This window comes from Ovis aries, chromosome 22 (genome assembly GCF_016772045.2).
Source record: "Ovis aries strain OAR_USU_Benz2616 breed Rambouillet chromosome 22, ARS-UI_Ramb_v3.0, whole genome shotgun sequence".
Taxonomy (NCBI): Eukaryota; Metazoa; Chordata; class Mammalia; order Artiodactyla; family Bovidae; genus Ovis; species Ovis aries.
The window spans coordinates 31,079,324-31,104,446 of record NC_056075.1 but is presented as its reverse complement, the minus strand read 5'-3'; the positions used below and the strand labels follow the sequence as shown (position 1 = coordinate 31,104,446).

The following is a 25,123-nucleotide window of genomic DNA, read 5'->3' as shown; positions in this document are numbered from 1 at the left end:
AGCTAGGGTCTTAGAGTCCAATTCAGGACAATTATTAATAATAATGATAGCTGTCTTTTGTTGAGTTCCTAGTACACAACATGTCTAAGGCTAGCTACAGAGCCTCTTTATATGCAGAGTTCTTCCTCTTAACATATGTGTTTGTCTCTCTGTTGTGTTTAACTCTTTGCAATCCCATGAGCTGTAGCTCACCAGGCTCCTCTGTCCATGGAATTCTCCAGGCAAGAATACTGGAATGGGTTGCCGTTCCCTTCTCCAGGGGATCTTCCTAACCCAGGGATCAAACCTGGGTCTCCCACAGTGCAAGCAGATTGTCTGAGCCACCAGGATAACACATGTATCTATCACCAAAGGCTCTGGCTCCTTAGCTTGACACTCAGTGTTAGTATCTCTGAGCTTCAAAAGGCTATGTGGATGCTATTAGTTTTTTGATAGAAGATTTAGTGCTGTGCTTGCTGAGTGAGACAGCACTGAGCAGAGAGATATCCACAAAGACAATAATTTCTATCCAGGCCTGTATATCTGCATTGCTTGGGAAGGTGAAATAGACTTACTAGTGCTCCACCAAGGTAATTTTGATTCATCAGGGCTGTGATGGAATGCAGACTGTGTATTTTAACAAACCTCCTTGGGAGATGCTAACATGCACACTCAGTGAAGATTCACTGCTCTAAGTAATAAATAATAAATCTCATTGGGGGCAGGCGTGATGAGCAATTGCCTTGGGGGGGGGGTGCATAAAGGTGGTGTCTAAGGAAGGGAGAGCTGCCAAGGATGGGCTCCAGATTAAGAATAACTGTCCTGGTCCTTCTGGGTCAGCTAGGAGGGTGTCATATTCTTCCAGGAACCAGAGGCGTCACAAACAGTTGAGAGCCACTGTAAAGATGGAAGTTGGCATTTCTGGCCTAAGGAGAAGTCACTCTAGGGCACACAAATGGAGGTCCACTATTATTTCTACTATTAATAAAAATACATACTACAGAGGATCTGAATAGACAATTTTCCAAAGACAGTATACAAAATGGGCAACAGGCACATGAAAAGATGTTCAACATCACTAATCATCAGAGAAATGCAAATCAAAACTACAGTGACTATCACCTTACACTGGTCAGAATGCCATTCTCAAAGTCTACAAACAATAAATGCTAGACAGAGTATCTAAAAAAGGGAATCTTCCTACACTGTTGGCGGGAATGGGAATTGGTACAACCACTATGGAGAACAGCAAGGAGGCTCCTTAAAAAGTTAAAATAGGACTACCATATGGCCTTGCAATCCCGCTCCTGAGCATATATCTGGAGAAAAACCATAATTTGACAAGATAATGTACCCCAGTGCTCATTGCAGTGCTATTTACAATAGCCAGGACATGGAAACAACCTCAATGTCCATCAGCAGAGGAATGGACAAAGATGCGGTGCATATATACAGTGGACTATTACTCAGACGTAGAAAAGAGTGAAATAATGCCATTTGCAGAAACATGGATGGACCTAGAGATTATCATCCCAAGTGAAGTAAGTCAGGCAAAGGAAACAAACATCATTTGACATCACATATCACTTACATGTGGAATCTAATTTTTTTAATTATATAAATGAACTTATTTACAAAACAGAAACAGAAAAAAAAAAAAAGCTTGTGGTTACCAAAGGGGGAAATGTGGGTGGGTGGGGGGGATAAATTATGTGTATTAACATACACATATTACTATATATAACCAACAAGGACTTACTGTATAGCATAGGGAACACTATTCAGTATTCTGTAGTAACCTATATGGGAAAATAATTTGAAAAAGAATGAACATATGTATATATATAACTGAATCACTATGCTATATACCTTAAACTAATACAACATGGCAAATAAACTATACTCCAATAAAATTTATATATACATTTATATATCCTATATGTATATATTACATATATGTTTAGTATATAATTTACCATGATTTATCAGGTTGTATTGGTTTCAGTTATATGGCATAATGGGCTTCCCTGGTGGCTTAGACAATAAAGAATCCACCTGCAATGCAGAAGACCTGGGTCTGACCCTGGGTCAGGAAGAGCCCCTGGAGAAGGAATGGCTACCCACTCCAGTGTTCTTGCCTGGAGAATGCCATGGACAGAGAAGCCTGGCGGGCTACAGTCCATGAGGTCGCAAAGAGTTGGACACAACTGAGCAACTAATACTTTCACTTTTTCGTATAGCATAATGATTCGTGGCAGCATTATTTACAGTAGCCAAGATATGGACGCAACCTAAGTACCCATCAATAGCTGAATGGATAAAGAAGATTTTATATATATAATGGACTATTACTTATCCATAAAGAAATCTCGCCATTTGTGACAACACTGAGGGACCCTGAAGGTATTATGCTAAGTGAAATAAGTGAAAAATAAATTTTGCATGATTTCGCTTGTAAGTTGAATCTAAAAAACAAATGTATAAACGTAACAGAAACAGAGTTATAGACACAGAGAAAAAACAGGTGGTTGTCAAAGGGAAGGGGCTGGAGGAGGAGAAAAATAGATGAGGGTGATTTAGAGGTTCAGGCTTTCCAGCTACAAAATGATTCACTGGCATGAAATGTGTACAGTGTGGGAAATTTAGTGAAGAATAATGCAGTATCTTTGTATAGTACATGGTAGCTAGATTTATTATGATCCTTTTGAAAATTATAGAAATATTGAATCACCATGTTGTAAAACAGGAACTATCATAGCTTTGTAGGTCAGTTATACTTAAAAAACAAACTCATAGGAAAAGAGATTAGAGTTGTGGTTACCAGAGATGGGGTAGAGAGAGAGATTGGATTAAGACATTTAGAAAGTACAAACTTCCAGTTATAAGATAAATAAGTACTAGGGATGTGCAACACAAGAAATATTGAATTGCTGTATGTTATGTATGAAAGCTGCTGAGAGTAAATCCTAAGAGCTCTCCTCATAAGGAACATTTTTTTCTATTTAATTTTGTACCTGTATGAGATGATGGATGTTCATCAGACTTACTGTGGTAATCTTTTCATGATGTATGTAAGTCAAATTATTGTGCTGTACATCTTAAATATATACAGTGCTAGATATCAATTATATCTCAATAAAATTGGATCAGTAAATACTGTTCATTAGCACTGACCCCATATCAGGCATAATGCTGAGCAGTTTTTATACTCTATATTATTTTATGTAATTCCCAAGACCACCCTCTACTGTAGAGGTTATTATCTGCCTTGACAGATAGGGAAAATAAGGCTCGGAGAGGCTAAGCAGACAGCCTAGCTAACAGAGACCAGGATCGGACGTGGACCTTGTGTTTCCTGATTATAAGCCCAGTGAACTTCCTATGTCCCTTTCTGGGGGCCTCTCCCTCTACCACCCTGACAAAGCAGAACCTGCAAAGGTTTATCAGACATGAGAGCACCGTTGGCCTGGCCCACCCTCCCTGTTTTCCTGTCCTCCCAGTTCATCTGTGGCTACTAGAGCAGGACAGTACAGTGCAAGACACGTTCCTTTGTCCCACCTCTGATGCCTGCGGTACTGGAGGAAGTGTCAGGCACACTGCACAAGACTGAGCATTCCCCAGCATGAGGGAGAGCTACCTGGCCGTGAAGCCTAGGAACAACTGGCCTCCCCTTGGTAGAATCAACTGCTCCTTCTCATGGGCCCATACATATTTTCTCCAGAGTTTGGGTGAGCCTTCATTGCCCAAGTTTACCTGTTCTAGTAAATGGCAACCCATTCCACTATTCTTGCCTGGAAAAATCTCATGAACAGAGGAGCCTGGTGGGCTACAGTCCATGGGCTGCATGAGTTGGACACAACCGAGAGACTAAACTTACCTACCTAGTAAGGGGAAAGTACTGTGCTGTTCATCTTGGCATTCCCATAGCATACCTAAAACAGGCTTTTTAACCATCAAATTTATGCAACCGACCCCTTGGGGATCCAACAGGACTCAGGAAGGACCTAGGCATTTACTTGTAGCTGGAACTTCCCTGATGGCTCAGATGGTAAAGCGTCTGCCTGCAATGCGGGAGACCTGGGTTCAATCCCTGGGTCAGGAAGATCGCCTGGAGAAGGCAATGGCAGCCCACTCCAGTACTATTGCCTGGATAATCCCATGGACGGAGGAGCCTGGTAAGCTACAGTCCATGGGGTCGCAAAGAGTCGGACACGACTGAGCGACTTCACTTTCATTTTAACAAATATCCGAGTAATCCAGTAAATACCAAAATGTAAGACGCAGGAAGCGACAGTTAGAACTGGACATGGAACAGACTGGTTCCAAATAGGAAAAGGAGTATGTCAAGGCTGTATATTGTCACCCTGATTATTTAACTTATATGCAGAGTACATCATGAGAAATGCTGGGCTGGAAGAAGCACAAGCTGGAATCAAGATTGCCAGGAGAAATATCAATAACCTCAGAAATACAGATGACACCACCCTTATGGCAGAAAGTGAAGAGAAACTAAAGAGCCTCTTGATAAAAGTGAAAGAGGAGAGTGAAAAAGTTGGCTTAAAGCTCAAGATTCAGAAAACGAAGATCATGGCATCTAGCCCCATCACCTCATGGGAAATAGATGGGGAAACAGTGGAAACAGTGTCAGACTTTATTTTGGGGGGCTCCAAAATCACTGTAGATGGTGATTGCAGCCAGGAAATTAAAAGACGTTTACTCCTTGGAAGGAAAGTTATGACCAACCTAGATAGCATATTCAAAAGCAGAAATATTACTTTGCCAAAAAAGGTCCATCTAGTCAAGGCTATGGTTTTTCCAATAGTCATGTATGGATGTGAGAGTTGGACTGTGAAGAAAGCTGAGCACCGAAGAATTGATGCTTTTGAACTGTGGCACTGGAGAAGGCTCTTAAGAGTCCCTTGGACTTCAAGGAGATCCAACCAGTCCATCCTAAAGGAGATCAGTCCTAGGTGTTCACTGGAAGGACTGATGCTGAAGCTGAAACTCCAATATTTTGGCCACCTGATGCGAAGAGTTGACCCATTGGAAAAGACCCTGATGCTAGGAGGGATTGGGGGCAGGAGGAGAAGAGAACGACAGAGGATGAGATGGCTGGATGACATCACTGACTCGATGGACATGAGTCTGAGGGAACTCTGGGAATTGCTGATGGACAGGGAGGCCTGGTGTGCTGCAATTCATGGGGTCACAAAGAGTCGGACACGACTGAGCGACTGAACTGAACTGAACTGAACTGAACTGAAGATGTATTAGCATAGATATTTGATAAGTATTTGTATGATGAATGAAGGAAAGAAGTTGTAAATGAATGGATACAATTTAAAACTAAGTTACCCAAAATATAAGAAGTCCAGAAAATGTGGCTAGATTCCAAAATAAGGATTTAGTTATCTTAACTAGTGCGAGATAAAAAAACATAGATGCTCTCATTTTCTATCTCTAGCTCTACCTCCCTTTCTATCTATATTTTTTTCTGGAAAGGAACACATAAGTATTGGAAGATGACCTATTTATGACTACCAGCCAAGCAAATTACCAATACATGTAATTTAGCTTATACTAAATTATCTGTTTTTCCTGGAATTACATCTATATTTAAAGTGCCAGGTAACATTAAAATTCTTCTTGTGTGTGTGCACGTGTGTTCAGTCGTATCTGACTCTCTGCAAGCCCGTGGAATGTAGCTCGCCAGGCTCCTCTGTCCGTGGGATTTTCCAGGCACGAATACTGGAGTGAGTTGTTGCCATTTCCTCCTCCAGGGGATCTTTCCAACCCAGGGATCGAACCTGCATCTCCCATGTCTCCTGTATTGCAGACAGATTCTTTACCACTGAGCCATGGGGGACTTCATCTAAAAAGAGCCAGAAAACTGGATTGGAGATGATATTAATAGCATATTACTATTTTTTGAAGACTAAGAAAAAACTACATCCTCATTAGCTTGGACTCCTAGGCTCTCACAAATCAAAGTTCAGACACACAAACACAGGCCACACACCCATGCATATGGACCATATGGGCACACACACTCACCCATCTGAACATGATGGACAGGTGGGGAACACAGTGTTTCCATTGCCGCCCATACCCCACACACAACTGGAACCAAATGCTGCGATCAGTTACTAACATCTGTCAAGTCACTAAATTGCTGACATGGTGGCGGGGAGGAGGGGCTGGCAGTCACTAGAAAAAAATCTATTGCTTCCTCTGAGATATTATTTAATTCTTCTACTTTCTTGCTGCCAGTGCTGGAGCTCTTTGCAAGCACATTGTTCCTGAAGGTGAATGGAATCCAAAAGAAAAGCATCACCTCCAAGAGTGTTGTTGGAAGGACTGGGCTTATTTACCACCTTCCATGTTTCTCATCACTGACTGTTAGACCTATCCTGCTATTCCCATGGAAACAAGTGTGAAGTCTGAGCATCACCTTCATCTTTTTTTTTCCCCCTAAGGTGCTAGCCCATTGTGCTTCCACCTGGAAGATGAAGCCAAGTGATTTCTGCCCCTACTGGGCCTTCTGGCCAAGACCCAAGATAATAGTCTGTGCCAGGATCACCTCCATCTTAAGAATGCAAAAAGGTTGGGCTGTCATCTGGATCTTTGCTGCTGCCAACCCTGCAAGATAAATGTGCGTTTCCACCAAAACTTGACTGCTGAGGGTTGTGCACACTCATGAAACTTACCACTACCTCCTGAGTTTTCCAGGTCAGTCCTCGCAAATAAGGGCTCTTTCACACCACATTCAGGTGCATTGTCTCGCCTGCTTTGTCCAAAAGCATAAGAAAAAGCACGCTTGAATCAGTTATGGCCAGTGATGGCTATTTATGGCACAACAGGTGAGCTAGAGCCTCTGGCCCTTGGGGATAATGGAGATATTTGTGACCAAACTTAATAACTTTTAAACTAACATTCATTAACCTAATTAAGTAAAGTGAATCAACCTTTCACATTTTCACAAAGAAACCATGGAAACCCCATGAACACACACATACACCACACACACACACACACACACACACACTGTTTAAAAGGTAATCTGGTCATTCTGCTCCCTGGAAATGATTTCTTTTTTCCATTCTCCCTAGTTAATGATACCAGCAAAGCACAAGCTTTTCCCTCCTAAAGGGGCCCCTGCCTGCCAGCTCCAGGGAGTGAAGTCATTAGGAATTCAGGCTTTGGAGTAAGATAAACCTGGGCTCTGTTCCTACTTCTGTCATTTAATAACTGTATTAACTTACTTAACTTTCTGGACCTTGGTTTTCTCATACAGAAATGGGGAAAATAGTAATAAGCATCTCAGGCATGCTCTTAAGTGAATGTTTAATAAATGAATACCTGGAAAATATATAACACAATGTTCAGTATTTAATAGATGTTTTGTTGCTGTTCAGTCACTAAGTCGTGTCTGACTCTTTGTGACCCCATGGACTGCAGCACACCAAGCTTCCCTAGATGCTTGACATACACTAAGTGTATTTGTTTATTTGGCAAAATTTTCTCCTTTATTAACCTGATTCTTCCTCAGACAGATGCAAAGATATTTGAAGATCTGCCCCTCAAATTTTGATAGATAATACATTGGTGTGAAAAATAAGAATTAAAAACTAAATAAAAGTAGAAACATGTGACTTCACATTTTAACAGATATTTATTCCTTTTTGTGTATGTGAACAGCCAAGAATGGGGAGAAAGTCCCTTGCCTTAAGACTATACCAAACTGAAAAGCTTCTGCACGGCAAAGAAAGCCATCAACAAAATGAAAAAGCAACCTACAGAATGGGAGAATATATTTGCAAATCATATATCTGATAAGGGGCTAATATGCAAAATATATAAAGAACCCATACAACTCAATCACAAAAATTTAAATAAACACTCCAACTTTTTTTTAAATGCACAAAGGGGATAAATAGACATCTTTCCAAAGAAGACATGCAGATGACCAACAAGCATGAGAAAAGGTGCTCAAAATCACTAGTCATCAGGGAAATGCAAATCAAAACTACAATGAGGTATCACCTCACACCTGTTATAATGGCTGTTATCAAAAAGAAAAGAAAGGGAACCTTGTGCACTGCTGATAGGAATGTAAATTAGTGCAGCCACTATGGGAAAAAGTATGAAGGTTCCTCAAAATATGAAAAATCGAACTGCATGTGATTCAGCAATGCTGCTTCTGAGTAAAACACTAACTCAAAAGGATAGATGCACCCTCACATTCACTGCAGCATTATTTACAAAAGCAAGATATGGAAACAGTCTGTGTCCGTCAATAGATCAATGGATTAAAAAAAAGTGGTATGTATATACGATAGAATACTACTCAGTCATAAAAAATGAAAGAAATCTTGCCATTTGTGACAACATGGATGGACCCTTACACCATTACACTAAGTAAAATATGTCAGACAGAGAAAGACAAATACCATATGATCTCACATATTCATGTGGAATCTAAAGAAAACTCAAGCAAACAAACAAAAACCAAGTGCACAGATACAGAGAACAGATTAGTGGTTGCCAGATGTGAGGAATAAGGGGTGAACAAAATGGGTGAATGGGAAAAGGTACAAACTTTCAGTTAGAAAGTCAGTCAGTCATGATATGGAACTGGTACAAAAATAGAAATGTAGACCAATGGAGCAGGATAGAAAACCCAGAAAAAAACCCATGCACCTATGGTCAGTTAATCTGTGACAAAGGCAAGACTATACAATGTTGAAAAGACAGTCTTTTCAACAAATGATGGGAAAACTGGACAGCTACATGTGAAAAAAGAAAGAAATAAATAAATTAGATCATTGTTTAACATCATACATAAAAACAAGTTCAAAATGGATGAAAGACCTAAATGTGACACCGGACACTATAAAATTCCTAGAGGAAAACATAGGCAGAACACTCTCTGATATAAATCAGAGCAATATTTTTTCAATCTGTCTCCCAGAAAAATGGAAATAAACTAATGGGGCCTACTTAAACTCAGAAGCTTTTGCACAGCAAAGAAATAATAAACAAAATGAAAAGACAGCTCACAGGTTGGGAGAAAATGATGCGACATGCAAGGGATTAGCCTCCAAAATTTACAAACAGCTCAGGATGATTAGCTCATTTCACACGCGAGCAAGGTAATGCTCAAAATCCTTCAACCCAGGTTTCAGCAATATGTGGTGAACTGAGATATTCCAGATGGTCAAGCTGGATTTAGAAAAGGCAGAGGAACCAGAGATCAAATTGCCAATATCTGTTGGATTATAGAAAAAGCAAGGGAATTCCAGAAAAGCATCTACTCTGTTTCATTGACTACGCGAAAGCCTTTTGACTTTTCCAACAAACTATGAAAAATTCTTAGAGATAGGAATACCAGACCATCTTACCTGCCTTTTGAGATACCTGTATGCAGGTCAAGAAGCAACAGTCAGAACCAGACATGGAACAACAGACTGGTTGAAAATTGGTAAAGGAGTATGTCAAGGCTGTATATTGTCACTCTGCTTATTTAACTTATATGCAGAGTACATCATGTGACATGCCTGGCTAGATGAAGCACAAGCTGGAATCAAGATTGCCAAGAGAAATGTCAATTAACCTCAGATATGTGGATGATACCACCCTAATGACAGAAAGTGAAGAGGAACTAGAGAGTTTCCTGATGAAGGTCAAAGAGGAGAGTGAAAGAGTTGGCTTAAAACACAACATTTAAAAAACTAAGATCATGGCATCTGGTCCCATCACTTCATGGCAAATAAAAATGGAAACAGTGGCAGATCTTATTATCTTAGGCTCCAAGATCACTGTAGACTATGACTGCAGCCATGAGATTAAAGATGTTTGCTCCTTGGAAGAAAACCTATGACAAATCTAGACAATGTATTAAAAAGCAGAGACATCGCTTTGCCAACAAAGGTCCATACAGTCAAAGCTATGGATTTTTCCAGTGGTCATGGATAGATGTGAGCTCCTGCTGCTGCTGCTAAGTCACTTCAGTCGTGTCCGACTCTGTGCGGCCCTATAGACGGCAGCCCACCAGGCTCCTCTGTCGTTGGCATTATCCAGGCAAGAATACTGGAGTGGGTTGCCATTTCCTTCTCCAATGGATGTGACAGTTGGACCATAAAGAAGGCTGAGTACTGAAGAATTGATGTTTTCGAACTGTGATGCTGGAGAAGCCTCTTGAGAGTCCCTTGGATAGCAAGGAGATCAAACCAGTCAATCCTAAAGGAAAACAGTCCTAAATATTCATTGGAAGGACTGATGCTGAAGCTGAAGCTCCAATACTTTGGCCACCTGATGAGAAGAGCTGACTCATTGCAAAAGACCCTGATGCTGGGAAAGATTGAGGGCAGGAGGAGAAAGGGGCTACAGAGGATGAGATATTTGGATGGCATCATCAACTCAATGGACATGAGTTTGAGTAAACTCTGGGAGATAGTGAAGGAAAGGGAAGCCTGGCATGCTGTAGTCCAAGGGATCACGAGAGTCACACATGACTTGGCAACTCAACAATGCCTCTTTACTTCTGATAATTTTCCTTGCTCTCGTTTGCTTTGTCTGAAATTAATACAGCTACTCCAACTTTGATCAGTATTAGCATGGTGTATCTTTCTCCATCTTTTGCCATTAATCTTTATGTATCTTGATATTTAGAGTGTGTTTCTTGTAGGCAACATATATTTGGTCTTAAATCTACTGTGACAATCGCTTTTCATTGGCAGTTGAAGTGATCATTGATATAGTTATATTAACATCTAACTTCATTACCATTTTTTTTGTCTTCCATGCCTTTTATGCTTTGAATGGAGCATTTTATGATTCCATATTCTCTTAACATATAAAGCATATATTTAACTTTTTTTAGCTGTTGACCTACTGTTTGCAATATTTATTTACAACTAATCCAAGTTCCCTTTCAAACAACACAGATCATTTAATGGGTAAGGCAACTGCTTTATAATAGAGTATTTCCAATTCCTCTCTCTCATCCCTTATATATAATATTGCTGCCATTTCTCTTATCCATAATCTATAGTCTCCAAATATATTATTATTAGAACAATTATGTTAAATCAGTAAAGAAAAATGAAAGATTTTACCTTCATTTATTCCTTAATGCTCTTCCTTTGTGTAGATTGTTTCTGACCTATATTACTTTCCTTCTCCCTTAAGAATTTCTTTTAGTAATTCTTGCAAGGGGAAGTACATTGGTGACAAATTCCCTAAATTTTAGTTTGTATAAAATCATTTCTTCTTTTGAAGGATAATTTCAGATACTACAGAACTCTCAGTGGTTTTTTTTTTTTTTTTTTCTTCCTCTCAACACAGAAAGTATTTTACTCTACTCTCTTTTGAGAAATGCAAAAAAGCAAAATCACTGTCTGGGGAGGCCTTACAAATAGCTGTGAAAAGAGAAGTGAAAAGCAAATGAGAAAAGGAAAGATATAAGCATCTGAATGCAGAATTCCAAAGAACAGCAAGGAGAGATAAGAAAGCCTTCCTCAGCAATCAATGCAAAGAAATAAGAAAACAACAGAATGGGAAAGACTAGAGATCTCTTCAAGAAAATTAGAGATACCAAGGGAAAATTTCATGCAAAGATGGGCTCGATAAAGGACAGAAATGGTCTGGACCTAACAGAAGCAGAAGATATTAAGAAGAGGTGGCAAGAATACACAGAAGAACTGCACAAAAAAGATCTTCACGACCCAGAGAATCACGATGGTGTGATCACTCACCTAGAGCCAGACATCCTGGAATGTGAAGTCAAGTGGGCCTTAGAAAGCATCACTACAAACAAAGCTAGTGGAGGTGATGGAATTCCAGTTGAGCTATTTCAAATTCTGAAAGATGTGTGAAGAGCTGCACTCGATATGCCAGCAAATTTAGAAAACTCAGCAGTGGCCACAGGACTGGAAAAGGTCAGTTTTCATTCGAGTCCCAAAGGAAGGCAATGCCGAAGAATGCTCAAACTACCACACAATTGCACTCATCTCACATGCTAGTAAAGTAATGCTTAAAATTCTCCAAGCCAGACTTCAGCAATACGTGAACTGTGAACTTCCAGATGGTCAACCCGGTTTTAGAAAAGGCAGAGGAACCAGAGATCAAATTGCCAACATCTGCTGGATCATGGGAAAAGCAAGAGAGTTCCAGAAAAACATCTATTTCTGCTTTATTGACTACGCCAAAGCCTTTGACTGTGTGGATCACAATAAATTGTGGAAAATTCTGAAAGAGATGAGAATACCAGACCACCTGACCTGCATCTTGAGAAACATGTATGCAGGTCAGGAAGCAACAGTTAGAACTGGACACGGAACAGACTGGTTCGAAATAGGAAAAGGAGTATGTCCAAAGCTGTATATTGTCACCCTGCTTATTTAACTTATATGCAGAGTACATCATGAGAAAATGCTGGGCTGGAAGAAGCACAAGCTGGAATCAAGATTGCCAGGAGAAATATCAATAACCTCAGATATGCAGATGACACCACCCTTATGGCAGAAAGTGAAGAGAAACTAAGAAGCCTCTTGATGAAAGTGAAAAGAGGAGAGTGAAAGAGTTGGCTTAAAGCTCAAGATTCAGAAAACGAAGATCATGGCATCTGGTCCCATCACTTCCTGGGAAATAGATGGGGAAACAGTGGAAACAATGTCAGACTTTATTTTTGGGGGCTCCAAAATCACTGCAGATGGTGACTGCAGCCATGAAATTAAAAGACACTTACTCCTTGGAAGGAAAGTTATGACCAACCTAGATAGCATATTCAAAAGCAGAGACAGTACTTTGTCAACAAAGGTCCAACTAGTCAAAGCTATGGTTTTTCCAGTGGTCATGTACGGATGTGAGAGTTGGACTGTGAAGAAAGCTGAGCACCAAAGAATTAATGCTTTTGAACTGTGGTGTTGAAGACTCTTGAGTCCCTTGGACTTTAGGGAGATCCAACCTGTCTATCCTAAGGGAGATCAGTCCTGGGTGTTCTTTGGAAGGATTGATGCTAAAGCTGAAACTCCAGTACTTTGGCCACCTCATGCGAAGAGTTGGCTCATTGGAAAAGACTCTGATGCTGGGAGGGATTGGGGGCAGGAGGAAAAGGGGACGACAGAGGATAAGATGGCTGGATGGCATCACCAACTCGATGGATGTGAGTCTGAGTGAACTCCGGTAGATGGTGATAGACAGGGAGGCCTGGCATGCTGCGATTCATGGAGTCACAAAGAGGTGGACACGACTGAGCGACTGAACTGACTGAAATTTCCCTGCGATCTCAATACTCTGAGACAAATCTAGTAAGAGTTGTTTTGTTTTGCTTTGCATTTGTTGTTAGGACATAGTGAAAACTTCCAAGTTCCTTACATGCAGGACCAGAAAACAGAATTTTGGTTGTTTTGTGTGTGTCTTTTATGGCATATATCAGCCTCTAATAGAAGTTTTACTATGTTCACCACTTGCCTTACTCCACTAGAACATAAGTTTCATTTACTGTGTTTTTTTCACTAATGTATCCTGCACCTACATCAGTGACTGGCATGTTAGTGAATACTCAAACATTTGCTGACTGATGTCCACCATTTCTTCAAATCCAAGTCTAGGGTATAGAAAAACAAAGGAGCTTGAATGCAGAATCCTCTGTCAACCACACCACAAAAAATAACTATAAGAACTTTAATTTGGATTTATACCTTGCAGGCTACCTGGATTCCAAATTGTCTTGGAAGCAAATGAAATGTGGTTGCAACACCTGTCACTCCATTATTCCCTTGGATTCAATTAAACTTATCAGGATGACTAGCCAGGAAGCCACCTTTCTTAGTTATTACTCACAGAGCTCCAAGCATTCAGCTCTCAGAAAGCTAAATCTAGAAAGGGTAATGTGTTCACAGATAAGCACACATCACAAAGTCAACATGATTAAAAGCCAAAAGAACACTGTTTTAGTAGAGGTAGTCCCTAGTTCCACTGCAGTATGTATTAGTTGACTTAACAACCTCTTTGGGTTTGGTTTATCTTTAAAATAGGTAATGTCTTACCTACCTGAAAGGGAATGGTCCATGTAAATTCTTTGAACCCCCAACTCTAAAGTCATTATTAATCCTTTATTTTGTCCAAAACAAATATTTTGTAATATTCACCTAAGATCAATATGAAAGATTACCTATACAAAAACAGTATCAGTTAAGTATATAAATTACACATTACAGACTTAAGACTGGTACTTGGCTTGTGGTTTGTATCCTACATTTGGTTTGAAAGGATGAGAAGTGTGGGACTCAATCTAAATTATTCAAAATTCTGACTTACAATGTATGATTTTTCACATTAGTAGATTCTAATGGAGAAAAAAATGTTTGATTTGGCTTTCTTACACATTATAGACTTCAAGTCTGGCACTCTGTGGCTGTATCCTGCATTTGGTTTAAAAAGATAAGCAAAAGAACTCAATCTAAACCATTCAAAATTCTGTTATAATGCATGATTTTTCAAATTAGCAAATTCTTAGTGGAGGAAAAAAAAATGTTTGCTTTGGCTTTCACCTGCTTAACTTGTGTAAATCAAGGCCTCACTTTAACAGCTTTCACTCGAGCAACCGATTTCAACTGGGACGGCGCAGATGATGTGGTTAATGGGGAGCTGAGTAGGAAAAATACTAAGAAGTTAGAAGACCCGGGCCCTAATTTCAATGTTGACCTGACACTCAATGTATAACTCATTTAATTAATTACCTTGTATATTCCTTCATCTTGAAAATAAAGATAATGGAGTCAGATTTACATAAAAGCTAAAGAGCAGCAAGGGAATAATGAAATTAGCTTACTTAAAGTGACAGCAAACTGATCCTTACACCCAAGTATAACCACTACCAAGAAAGTGGGAAGCATGATTACCAGTGTTATTAAGATACAGAAGCTAAATCCTTAATAAAATTCATAGCCCATGGAATTGCAGTAATTCAAATTATTTCAAGATTCACTGCTGGATAAATAATAGCAAAGAAAAGTTATAAAATAACGGCCATGGCAGTTTGGTATAAGCAAAATCTCTTCGACATTAAAATTTGCTTTAAAGATTTCCCTTGAAAGAATTATTTGTATGTTTTAAAATATTTTTAAAAGCTGGTGTTTGCTACCTGGTATTCAAGCTGGAGAAACGTAATCTTGACGAAGAGTGAGTGGGCTATATGTGTAAGTGCACGTGTGGTATGCATATAAAATTTAAAAAGTAAACCCTAATACTCCTACATCTCACCTATGATAGCATCTAATAATGTAATGATGAATTATGTTTTTCATAAGACATAATTGGGAAAAGTAACATAGGCTGTTACTGTAGAAAACTACAAAAGTAGAAAAGCTTTGCTTTTTGTTTTCATCTGCAATCCAAATTAGGAGTTACTTAGAGTTCTTGACTGTACAGGGTTCAAGTTGACATCAAATATCAAAATGTGTAGATTTATTACTTATATCTACACTGATGTTCGTGGAAAGAAAAAGAAATCATCGAACATTTTGAGGGGAAATGGTAATCATTCCAAACCTAGGTTCATTCATAACTCCTTAATATTTTATTCTCTATAAAGCAGCCTATCAGTACTTTTTAAAAATGCAATTCGTGTTCTCAATTGCCTTAGGATAGCCTTAATTCAAGCAGTAACAGGAGGTGCTCTGGAGGTTGGAATAATTGAACTCTCAAAGAAATCAGCTATTAATTTTTTTTAAGTAGATTACTCAAATAGGTGTGAATTCATTAGACTGCAATCACAAAGGCAAAAATTTGTGTCTGTAGTGTGTGTTTGACAAGATATATGATAAACATTGCTTTGTGTCAAGAAACAGTGCTAGTTAAAAGGCATGGAACCTATAATAAATAAAAACATAACAGGGTTGAGTAAAACATAACCACCTTCCAAATCAAGAAAAACCAGAGAACTTCTTTACAAATCAGTCACCTGCCTGAGTTAAAAGTGAACATAAAGTTCACTTCATTTATGTTTTCACCATTGTGCTTTCTCATATCCATAAATATGTGCTCACATACACATATATGTGACAAGTGTGATTGAGGAGTTAAATTTGTATTTTAATCTAAATTTAAATAACCACATGTGGTTGATTAGCGGCACCTATTTTGGACAGTGCAGGGTCCTAGAAAAATAAGCATAGTAAGTAAAATGACACTGAAACAGAATACACTGAGAGGTTAGAAAAACTAAACAGTGAAATTGACTATTGTATTTCAAAAATACCATAGTTTCCTTAACACTTTTACTACAGCTACTTCTCAATTTCTGCAAGTTCCTTCCTATCTGTGCAAAAGTAATTACCACTTATGTGCTGGATCATCTGTTTCCAGGCCTGACTTCTAAGCATTAGATGTATCTAATTGCTTACTTGACATCTCCACTTAACATCCCACAGGTACTAAAACACATCTTCCCCTTACATCCAAACAAACTAAAAGAAATTAGCCCTCCTGCAAAGTTCCATAGTTTAGTAAACACAAGCAGGTACTTAAGTCAAAATCCTGGAAGTAACCTGTGATTCTCTAACCCACTTTTTCCAACCAGTCATCAAGTCTTACTAACCTTTCTTCCTTAGATTTCCTTAAATGTTTTTTTCCATCCCCAATGCTACAATCCCAATCAAAGCCACTGTCATCTCACCCAGATTACTCAGCCAGCCTCCCATATGGCCGCTTGGCTCCTAGTTTTGATTCCCGCCAAAACCATTCTTCTCAAGGTAGTGAGTGATGTTTTAAAAACATGTATCAGAGAATGTTAAAAGACGACAGTTAGTCACATGGTACACGGGCCTAATATTTATTGCCTTCCCCGATAAGTTTTCTTCAGCCAACTAAGTAGTTCCCACTGGGTAAGTTCTCTTTTACCCTTAGCATTTTCATTTTCATGAACATTTGAAAACATAATTTAATGTTCTTTAATAGCCAATGTTAAAACTTCTTCTAGGAATCCTATACTGTTTCTACCTTTTAATTACCAAAATATCTTAAAAACAGCATAGTTTTTTATGAAAGGTTACAAAACAGAACAAAAACTATTTTCTTCACAAAGGCTCAGAGAATGGGGGAATTACCTCATCGATCAATGTCCTCACCACAAGCCAGTCTTCTTTACAAGATATATTCATTATATACTCTAATTGTTTTGTTTTTTAAAAAATCCCCCAAATCCTGTAGTTTGGGATTTTATAAATAATAATAAATATGAACAGTTAAATAACTATATTGAAGGTCACTATTACCATAAAAAATAATTTGTTGCATTTTTGTGCAGCTATTTTTGTATATCTTATGCATGCCATATGCTTTACTAAAGTTTTCCAGAAGATTCAATGGTAGTGAAGAGTCATATATCTTAGTTGCACATTTTTGTGGTTCAATGACATTGCAAAGGCTGATTTCATGTCCAACTTCAGTTAAACATAGGATTAGAACTTAAAAGACTCAACAGCAAAACATTTAAAAGTACATTATTTATATTGAATACCTTACTACATAATGACTAAAAAAGTCAGAATTTTTATGTAGTCAAAATACACAAGGTAATTCAGGTTGAAAAGTACATTTTCTGAAGACTGTTTCTGCCTTTTAGCCTAGAACCATAACTCAGAATAGCCATGTATTTATCACAGCATAAACCATGTTAAATATCAGTGAAAGCCTGACCTTTACTAGAAGTCAAAATGGTTAAATATTGTTTTCAGGTATCATTTTTGTGGTGTTCTATTCCTTGCAAACTATGTACTATGCAAATTATCATGTATTTAATTTTAAAAAATGTACAGATCTGATGTACAGATTAAAATAGAATCAAAAGAGACCATCATCATATAAAATACTTTGTTTCATAACTTTTTCTGAACTCTGTTAAAAATGAGTTTTGAGGTGAGATATGAGGTTCCAAATAGGAAAAGGAGTACGTCAAGGCTGTATATTGTCACCCTGCTTATTTAACTTATATGCAGAGCACATCATGAGAAACGCTGGACTGGAAGAAACACAAGCTGGAATCAAGATTGCCGGGAGAAATGTCAGTAACTTCAGATATGCAGATAACACCACCCTTATGGCAGAAAGTGAAGAGGAACTAAAAAGCCTCTTGATGAAAGTGAAAGTGTAGAGTGAAAAAGTGGGCTTAAAGCTCAACATTCAGAAAACGAAGATCATGGCATCCCGTCCCATCACTCCACGGGAAATAGATGGGGAAACAGTGGTAACAGTGTCAGACTTTATTTTTGGGGGCTCCAAAATCACTGCAGATGGTGACTGCAGCCATGAAATTAAAAGACGCTTACTCCTTGGAAGAAAAGTTATGACCAACCTAGATAGCATATTCAAAAGCAGAGACATTACTTTGCCAACTAAGGTCCATCTAGTCAAGGCTATGGTTTTCCAGTGGTCATGTATGGATGTGAATTGGACTGTGAAGAAGGCTGAGCGCCGAAGAATTGATGCTTTTGTTTTTTTTTTTTTTTTGAATTGATGCTTTTGAACTGTGGTGTTGGAGAACTCTTGAGAGTCCCTTGGACTGCAAGGAGATCCAACCAGTCCATTCTAAAGGAGATCAACCTGGGGATTTCTTTGGAAGGAATGATGCTAAAGCTGAAACTTCAGTACTTTGGCCACCTCATGCGAAGAGTTGACTCATTGGAGAAGACTGTGATGCTGGGAGGGATTGGGGGCAGGAGGAGAAGGGGACGACCGAGGATGAGATGGCTGGATGGCATCACTGACTCGATGGATGTGAATCTGAGTGAACTCTGGGAGTTGGTGATGGACAGGGAGGCCTGGCGTACTGCAATTCACGGTGTCGCAAAAAGTCGGACATGACTGAGCGACTGAACTGAACTGATAAAGACAAATATTAAAATAAATGTTTTGAGCCATATATGAAACATTCCCTTTGGTACTGGAATGAGGTTTTATGTGCTAGCTAGCTAGCTAGACTTATTGAAAAATAATTCCTACAAAATCGTGAAAAAAAATATATAGATGACTCGTGCAAATGTTATTTGTATATTAAGCCTGATCAGAATGGAAGGTTAAATTCACCATATATATATATATAATGCCAGAATGATAAAAAGTAAATAATACATGGAATCTAATTTATAATGGTAACTGATGAAGCATCTACAGATGCTGATTAATTAGATTTTTAGAGTAAGATCCTTTTTAGTAGTACCTATAACAAACTGATTTTATTGTCATTAAAACATCATTTGTTAGGATTGTTAGGATGGAGCTCTAATAATTTGCATGAAGAGATCAAATCTCTCCACTCTCCCAACCTAGTGCCTTGTACAAATGGGGGTGGGGGAGCAGAATGCCCCTTCCTCAAGATTCTTTACTTCCATCTGTCAGAAATTTGACATAGTGTCATGATTATTAAAACAAGACACTTTACTGCCATCTGCTGAAAAACTGTCAGAATAAATATACAAATCTATGACATAACTAAATTCCCCTAACATGCAGCAGTGTTGTATGCTGCACAACATGCAAAATTCATACTACTTTCAATAGCGGACACTGTTCCTCCTACCAAACTTTAAAAGGCCTCAGTCTGAAATACTAGAAACTACTACCCAGTTGAAGTGTTGACCACAAACAGGTATTTATATTCAAAACAGTTTATATTTAGAATGTATACTATCAACAGGATAATACCAGGTGTGTAAAGAAAAAGCGTTTTAAAGGTACTAAGGACCAACTACAGTTCAAACCTTTTTTATATTTTAAAGTTAAAAATTAAACTCACAAATGTTTCCTTACTGTTGGCAGGTTTAAGAAGGCATTCTATTCAGTAACAAGTACTGATATCTGTTTTATAAAATTGTCATAATACTTTAATAAATAGTATTCAAGATACTCTCTTAGATATCAGATCAGTATCATAACTCTTACATATTTAAATTCTCAGAGATTTGATAATTAACCAAAGATTGTCAAGTGTATTCCAGTTACCCAAATTGGCTCTTAAAGGCTAAACTAACCAAAATAATAAGGCAAAAATTTTAGCTAAAGATATGTGGTATATCTTCCCTGATGGCTCAGCAGGTAAAGAACTTGCCTGTCAATGCAGAAGACACAAGAGATGTGGGCTCAAATCCCTGGGTTGTGAAGATTCTCTGGAGGAGAAAATGGCAACCCGCTCCAGTATTCTTGCCTGGAAAACCTGATGGACAGACAGCCTTTGATCTACATCCAAAGGGTCACAAAGAGTTCGACATAACTGAGTGATAATACGTGGACTGGATGTGCTATATCATCTTATACCATCTTCCAGTATAAGCAAAAGGACATCTTTCTTCACAAGTTATTTAGTTAAATTTGAAAACTGTAAGAATGTATTCTTCTGCTTTTATGGGTTATGTCATTTGCTTTCATCTAATTTTTAATCATGCAAGAATAACCATATACCCTGGTTTTCCAGAGACATTTCTGATGTATGGTTATTGATAGTGCCCCCTTTCCATTTCAAAGTGTCCCACTTTATACCCTTTAACCTTGACCCCTTCTTACTCATGCAAAATGACAAATTCTGCAAGCTGAAATCTGAACTCAATATGTATGAATAGCTTAGCAATAACTGAGATGAAAAGCAGAAGTTACCAGAAAAGTTATCAGAGAAAGACTAGATAGATAAATTATGATGTATAACAGTTTATCTATTTTAAATGATTCATTCATCTGAAACTGTCACATTGTTAACTAGCTATACCTCAATACAAAATTAAGTTTTAAATTCAGACTTTACAATGAGATAAATTACAAATATGCAAATATATTTATACAGCTCATTCCAATTGCATCCAATTGCATTATCCACTTTTCAGTAAAAGTACAAATAAATATTTTATGTGTTTTTCCTCCTGCAAGAATTTCTATCATCTATTGTTTTCATTTGTATCCATCAAATCCATAAATTACTTAGCATCTCTCCCTTCTTTCTGTATGAAATAATCATTTGGGATTTTAAAAGTACTAAACTACCACAAAGGAATTTTTGACATTGTCACTGTCAATTTGCTACCATCTATATTAACAAAAAGCAAAGTTTAGAGCAATATTTTTTAAAATGTAACATTCTATGACATTCTTTTATTTACTGAGCCTCACAGAGAGATCAAACCTAATTTCTTTAAAAGAAAGGACCATTGTTGGAGATGGCAGTTAGTCCCACTGCAGTTTAGGAAATTATCAGCTTATATGTAGTCATTCAATAATATCCCTTATTATATTCAAACTATTTAAATATTAAATATCCTGACTGCACAAGGATAATTGGGAAATTAAGAGTCCATTTTAGCTTCATGTTAGAAGTAATGAAATCCACAAGCTCTCCACGGTGACAGCCATTCATGTGACATACTTTATGCATCTTAAAAAAATTGTAATTCCTTAGCTATAGATGGTTTGTCTGTGACTTCTACATGTAGGGTTGTGATCACCTTGCATTTCTGTTATAAACTAACATAAATGAATATAGGGGAACAAAAATATTTCAAAAACTGTATCTATTTTCATTTTTAAGAAAGAATACCCATTAAAAAAAAAAGACATTCGGTTACTGCCTTTAAAGTTCAAGTTCCATTATCTTAAGATATAAACACACTTTGATATGAGATTTTTATAAAAACCACACATACACACAAGCTTCAGGTAGAGCTGTAATAAACAAATTCCTTTTATAAACACAATTTTAACTGAAAAGCCACAGTAGATGGAAAAAAAAATAGAAGAAAGGCTATTACCTGGTAAAATCCAGTGACATCTACAATAGTTTTACAGCACATTTAAGCATTCTACGGTTTTATATCTTTACCTGCCTTCCATTTCTTAGTTGCTCCTTAAAAAATTGCCAATTACGACTACAGATAGGTTCAACTTCAAACTTAGTCCTGATTTTGAGTGCCAGGAAAAGCAAAACAACATTCCAAATTTCCATCTTAATGTTATAACCTCACTTCAAAAATGGTTTTATTTAAGTTACAATGCCCATCTAAATAGAAAAAAAAAAAGAAAACCAAGCAGCAACATGTAATTATACATAATAGTTATTCCTTATATGGGAAGTGTTTTTTAGGATGGTATATCTAGAATGCACTTGCTCTGTGTCTCTTCAGTAATTAAACTGACTTAGACCAACACTATCAAAAGTAAGAGTACTGTAATAAGGGGCACACATTTACAATACTGCTAGCCTTAAAAGCAGTAAAGCAAAAGAAAATATACCAAATAGCACATGCATATCTCACAGAACTTCCACTGAACTATCAATGACTTTTATGCAATGTGCTCTTTTCTGTAACTGTATTAACAACTACCAAAAAAGGAAAGATGAGACTGAAATCAATGGTACTGAACTGAATTGTTTGAAGCCAGTGCCCCATTTGTGGGGAAAAGTGCATTTAATTCAGCAGCAATATAGCACAGTGTGAAGATATTGTGCTTAGACGCAGATATTCCAGAACTGAAAGATGTACAAGGCAAGTCAAGATATAAAACCATAGTACACTGTTAAATAACCTTGAAACATACATATTGCAGTGTTCAAAGAAAAACATTCATTTCATTGTACAAGGCTAGGGAGAAATCCTTAAAGTTACCAATCGTAGTTTATGATATAATAAATACATATCTATATAGCATTGTATATACATATATAGAATGTGTTTGTGTGTGTTTACATGTATCTTTTTCTTTTTTTGCCAAATTATTCTGTTAGTCTCTGTGGATCTGCGACTTTCAGGAATGAAAACTCCTTTGCACTACAAGATTCTGTTCCCCTAAGCTTCAGAAAAGATATTTATACTAGAAAAGGTATCAATACTTTCCCCCAACCCAAAGACTTACTTCAGACATTTTGCTTCACAATTGATCAGAGAAACACAATTAAAGGAATTCAAAATTTTTTGACTGTTATCTTTTCACTTTGCCAGTTGTTTCAACAAGCAGATATCTTTTAATATTTAAATCAGCTGATGCAAATTCTTTAGCAGAGGATATAAACAAGATTTTGCTGATCAAAACAGAGCAAATCAAAACCAAAAAAAAAAAAAATCCAGTGATTTACTCTGACTGTAAACAATATATAAAATTCAAATCTCAAATTTCAAAATAAGTTAAAAGAAAAATTCTACCTTCAGGGCCTATAATACTAAAAAAAGATCCGACAACTGGTAAGGGGAAAATATATATGAAAAGTTCCAACAAAATTGCTTGCCCAGAATTTTTGCTAAGAAAAAGTATATCTAACTATACTACCTCTGGCCCTTAAATTTAATAATTTCATAATTTGTTGGCAAATGTTTTAAGCAAACTGGCATATCATATTATACAACAGAAAAACATCCATCAAGTTCAGCAAAGAAAACTTATATAAGCTTTTTGTACAGAATTTAAAAAAATCTAAATGGCTATGATTCCTCTATTAGCAGAAACACATAAACATAGTCTTTATAAATCTGCCAAATATATCAATATCTACATAAATAGATACAGATATAGATATGAAACATTAATGGCAGTCTATTTTCGAACAGTGTGTGGGACCAGCAGATTTGTATCAGACCATGGCACGATATGGACCCTGCATCTTTAGGAACTGAATGATGAAAGAAGGACCCCCAGCAACAATCTGAGGTGGAAGATGGCTGAGTGGACAGTTCTCAATACTCATGATTGAAAGCTTGCTGCAAAGAGCCAGCTCAAAGGGAAGGCTATGCAGGTTGGGGTTGTCATTCAAATACAGTTCTTCTAGATTCTCCAGTGTACCTGTTATAAAAAATAATTTTTAAAAAATTAGCTATTATTTAAAAAGCTCAACTGAGCATGATCCTTATCCTGGGTTATCATGCATACTGAACACACAGTGCCTTTTACTCTCTTTTAGTTTTAAAACTCTCTACAACCATGGATCTCAAACTTTCCTTCTTAATCAAATAAACAAGAGAATTTTAAAAAGTGATATCCAGGCCACATGCTATTCCAATAAAAATCTCTTCCTTTATGTTTGGTTTTCAAGCTCAGTTTCTTTGAAAAAATATATACTATGTCTCCAGAGACTCTGTTCAGGATAGCTTGGCATTCATGTATTTTAAACTCCAAAAATTATATAATCAAAGTAAGTGCCTATAATTACTCTCATGTTGAAGAAAATGTGATAATCTCTCTTAGTAATAAATTTCTCAAGTGAAAGGTTTTGTTACTTTGTATAAATCTTTTGCTAAGAGAGTTATTATATATTTGCCAGTAAGGCAAAAGTCAATTTATATAATCTTTTAAAATTTTTCCTTAGACCATCTTAGGATACTCATAATCTCAAGCAATTGTATATGGCCAACTGGATAAACACACTAGAAATAAGTAAATAAAGTTACTTTATGAGTTTCCAATTTTTAAATTTCAAAATTGTAATATTTGATAGTGGTATATAATAAAACTAATTAAAAAACAGTCACTAGATATTGGATTTGTTTACATTAAGATTTTATGTATTATTCAGAGCAACCTTACAGAAAGTTACTAGAATCCATATTTTATAGATAGGAACTTGAAGCTTAGGGAGGTTCTGTACCTTATTCAATCCAACAAAACCAGAAGCAAGTAGAGCCAGATTTTGAATTGGCTATTGTACTCCAAAACCATTCTTAACCACTAATCTACAGTGCCTCTGAAACAGCATGGTATAGATGAGAGAATAACAAATGGGATTACTAATTTTAGTACTATGTGACTGTAACTGATTAAAACTCTCTGTAACATGAAGCAAGTTGCACTGTGTAAAATTCAAGGTGTTCATATTGACAGTATGAAATAATGGATATGAAAACACTTGGAAAATTCTAAAGTAACTCTCAAATATTAACATTAATCAAATATTAATATCAATCCTAAAACCTCACAAGGGAAAGTTCTTTTGGCATAAGAAACTAATTTAATTCAAGCTTGTGTAATTTTTAAATTTGGAAGAAAAAGAACTCCTCCAAATTAACGTTAAATCTACTGAAATACAAGTATGCTAAAACATTCTCAAATATTATGTTAAACTCAATTCCCCATGAGAAAACCTAATAAAAACTAACCAACTACTACTACTACT

The 25,123-nt window shown here is 37.1% G+C and overlaps 1 protein-coding gene and 1 long non-coding RNA gene across 13 annotated transcripts in view; one reads left to right on the top strand and one right to left on the bottom strand.

Moving 5' to 3' along the window:
- Positions 1-1,652: 1,652 nt before the first annotated feature.
- Positions 1,653-20,894, top strand: LOC132658386 (uncharacterized). The gene is made up of 2 exons (XR_009597980.1): positions 1,653-6,708; positions 11,326-20,894. It is a non-coding gene; the product is annotated as an uncharacterized LOC132658386 (long non-coding RNA).
- Positions 20,895-21,676: 782 nt separating this feature from the next.
- The window catches only part of SHOC2 (SHOC2 leucine rich repeat scaffold protein), an 85,035-nt gene continuing 81,588 nt past the window's right edge, over positions 21,677-25,123 (bottom strand). For all 12 annotated transcript variants that reach the window (XM_060404459.1, XM_060404460.1, XM_004020195.5 and 9 more), the window contains one exon: positions 21,677-23,796. In XM_060404459.1, coding sequence (XP_060260442.1) covers positions 23,588-23,796 — 209 coding nt within the window. In that variant the 3' untranslated portion in view covers positions 21,677-23,587. The remainder of the gene's footprint in view (positions 23,797-25,123) is intronic.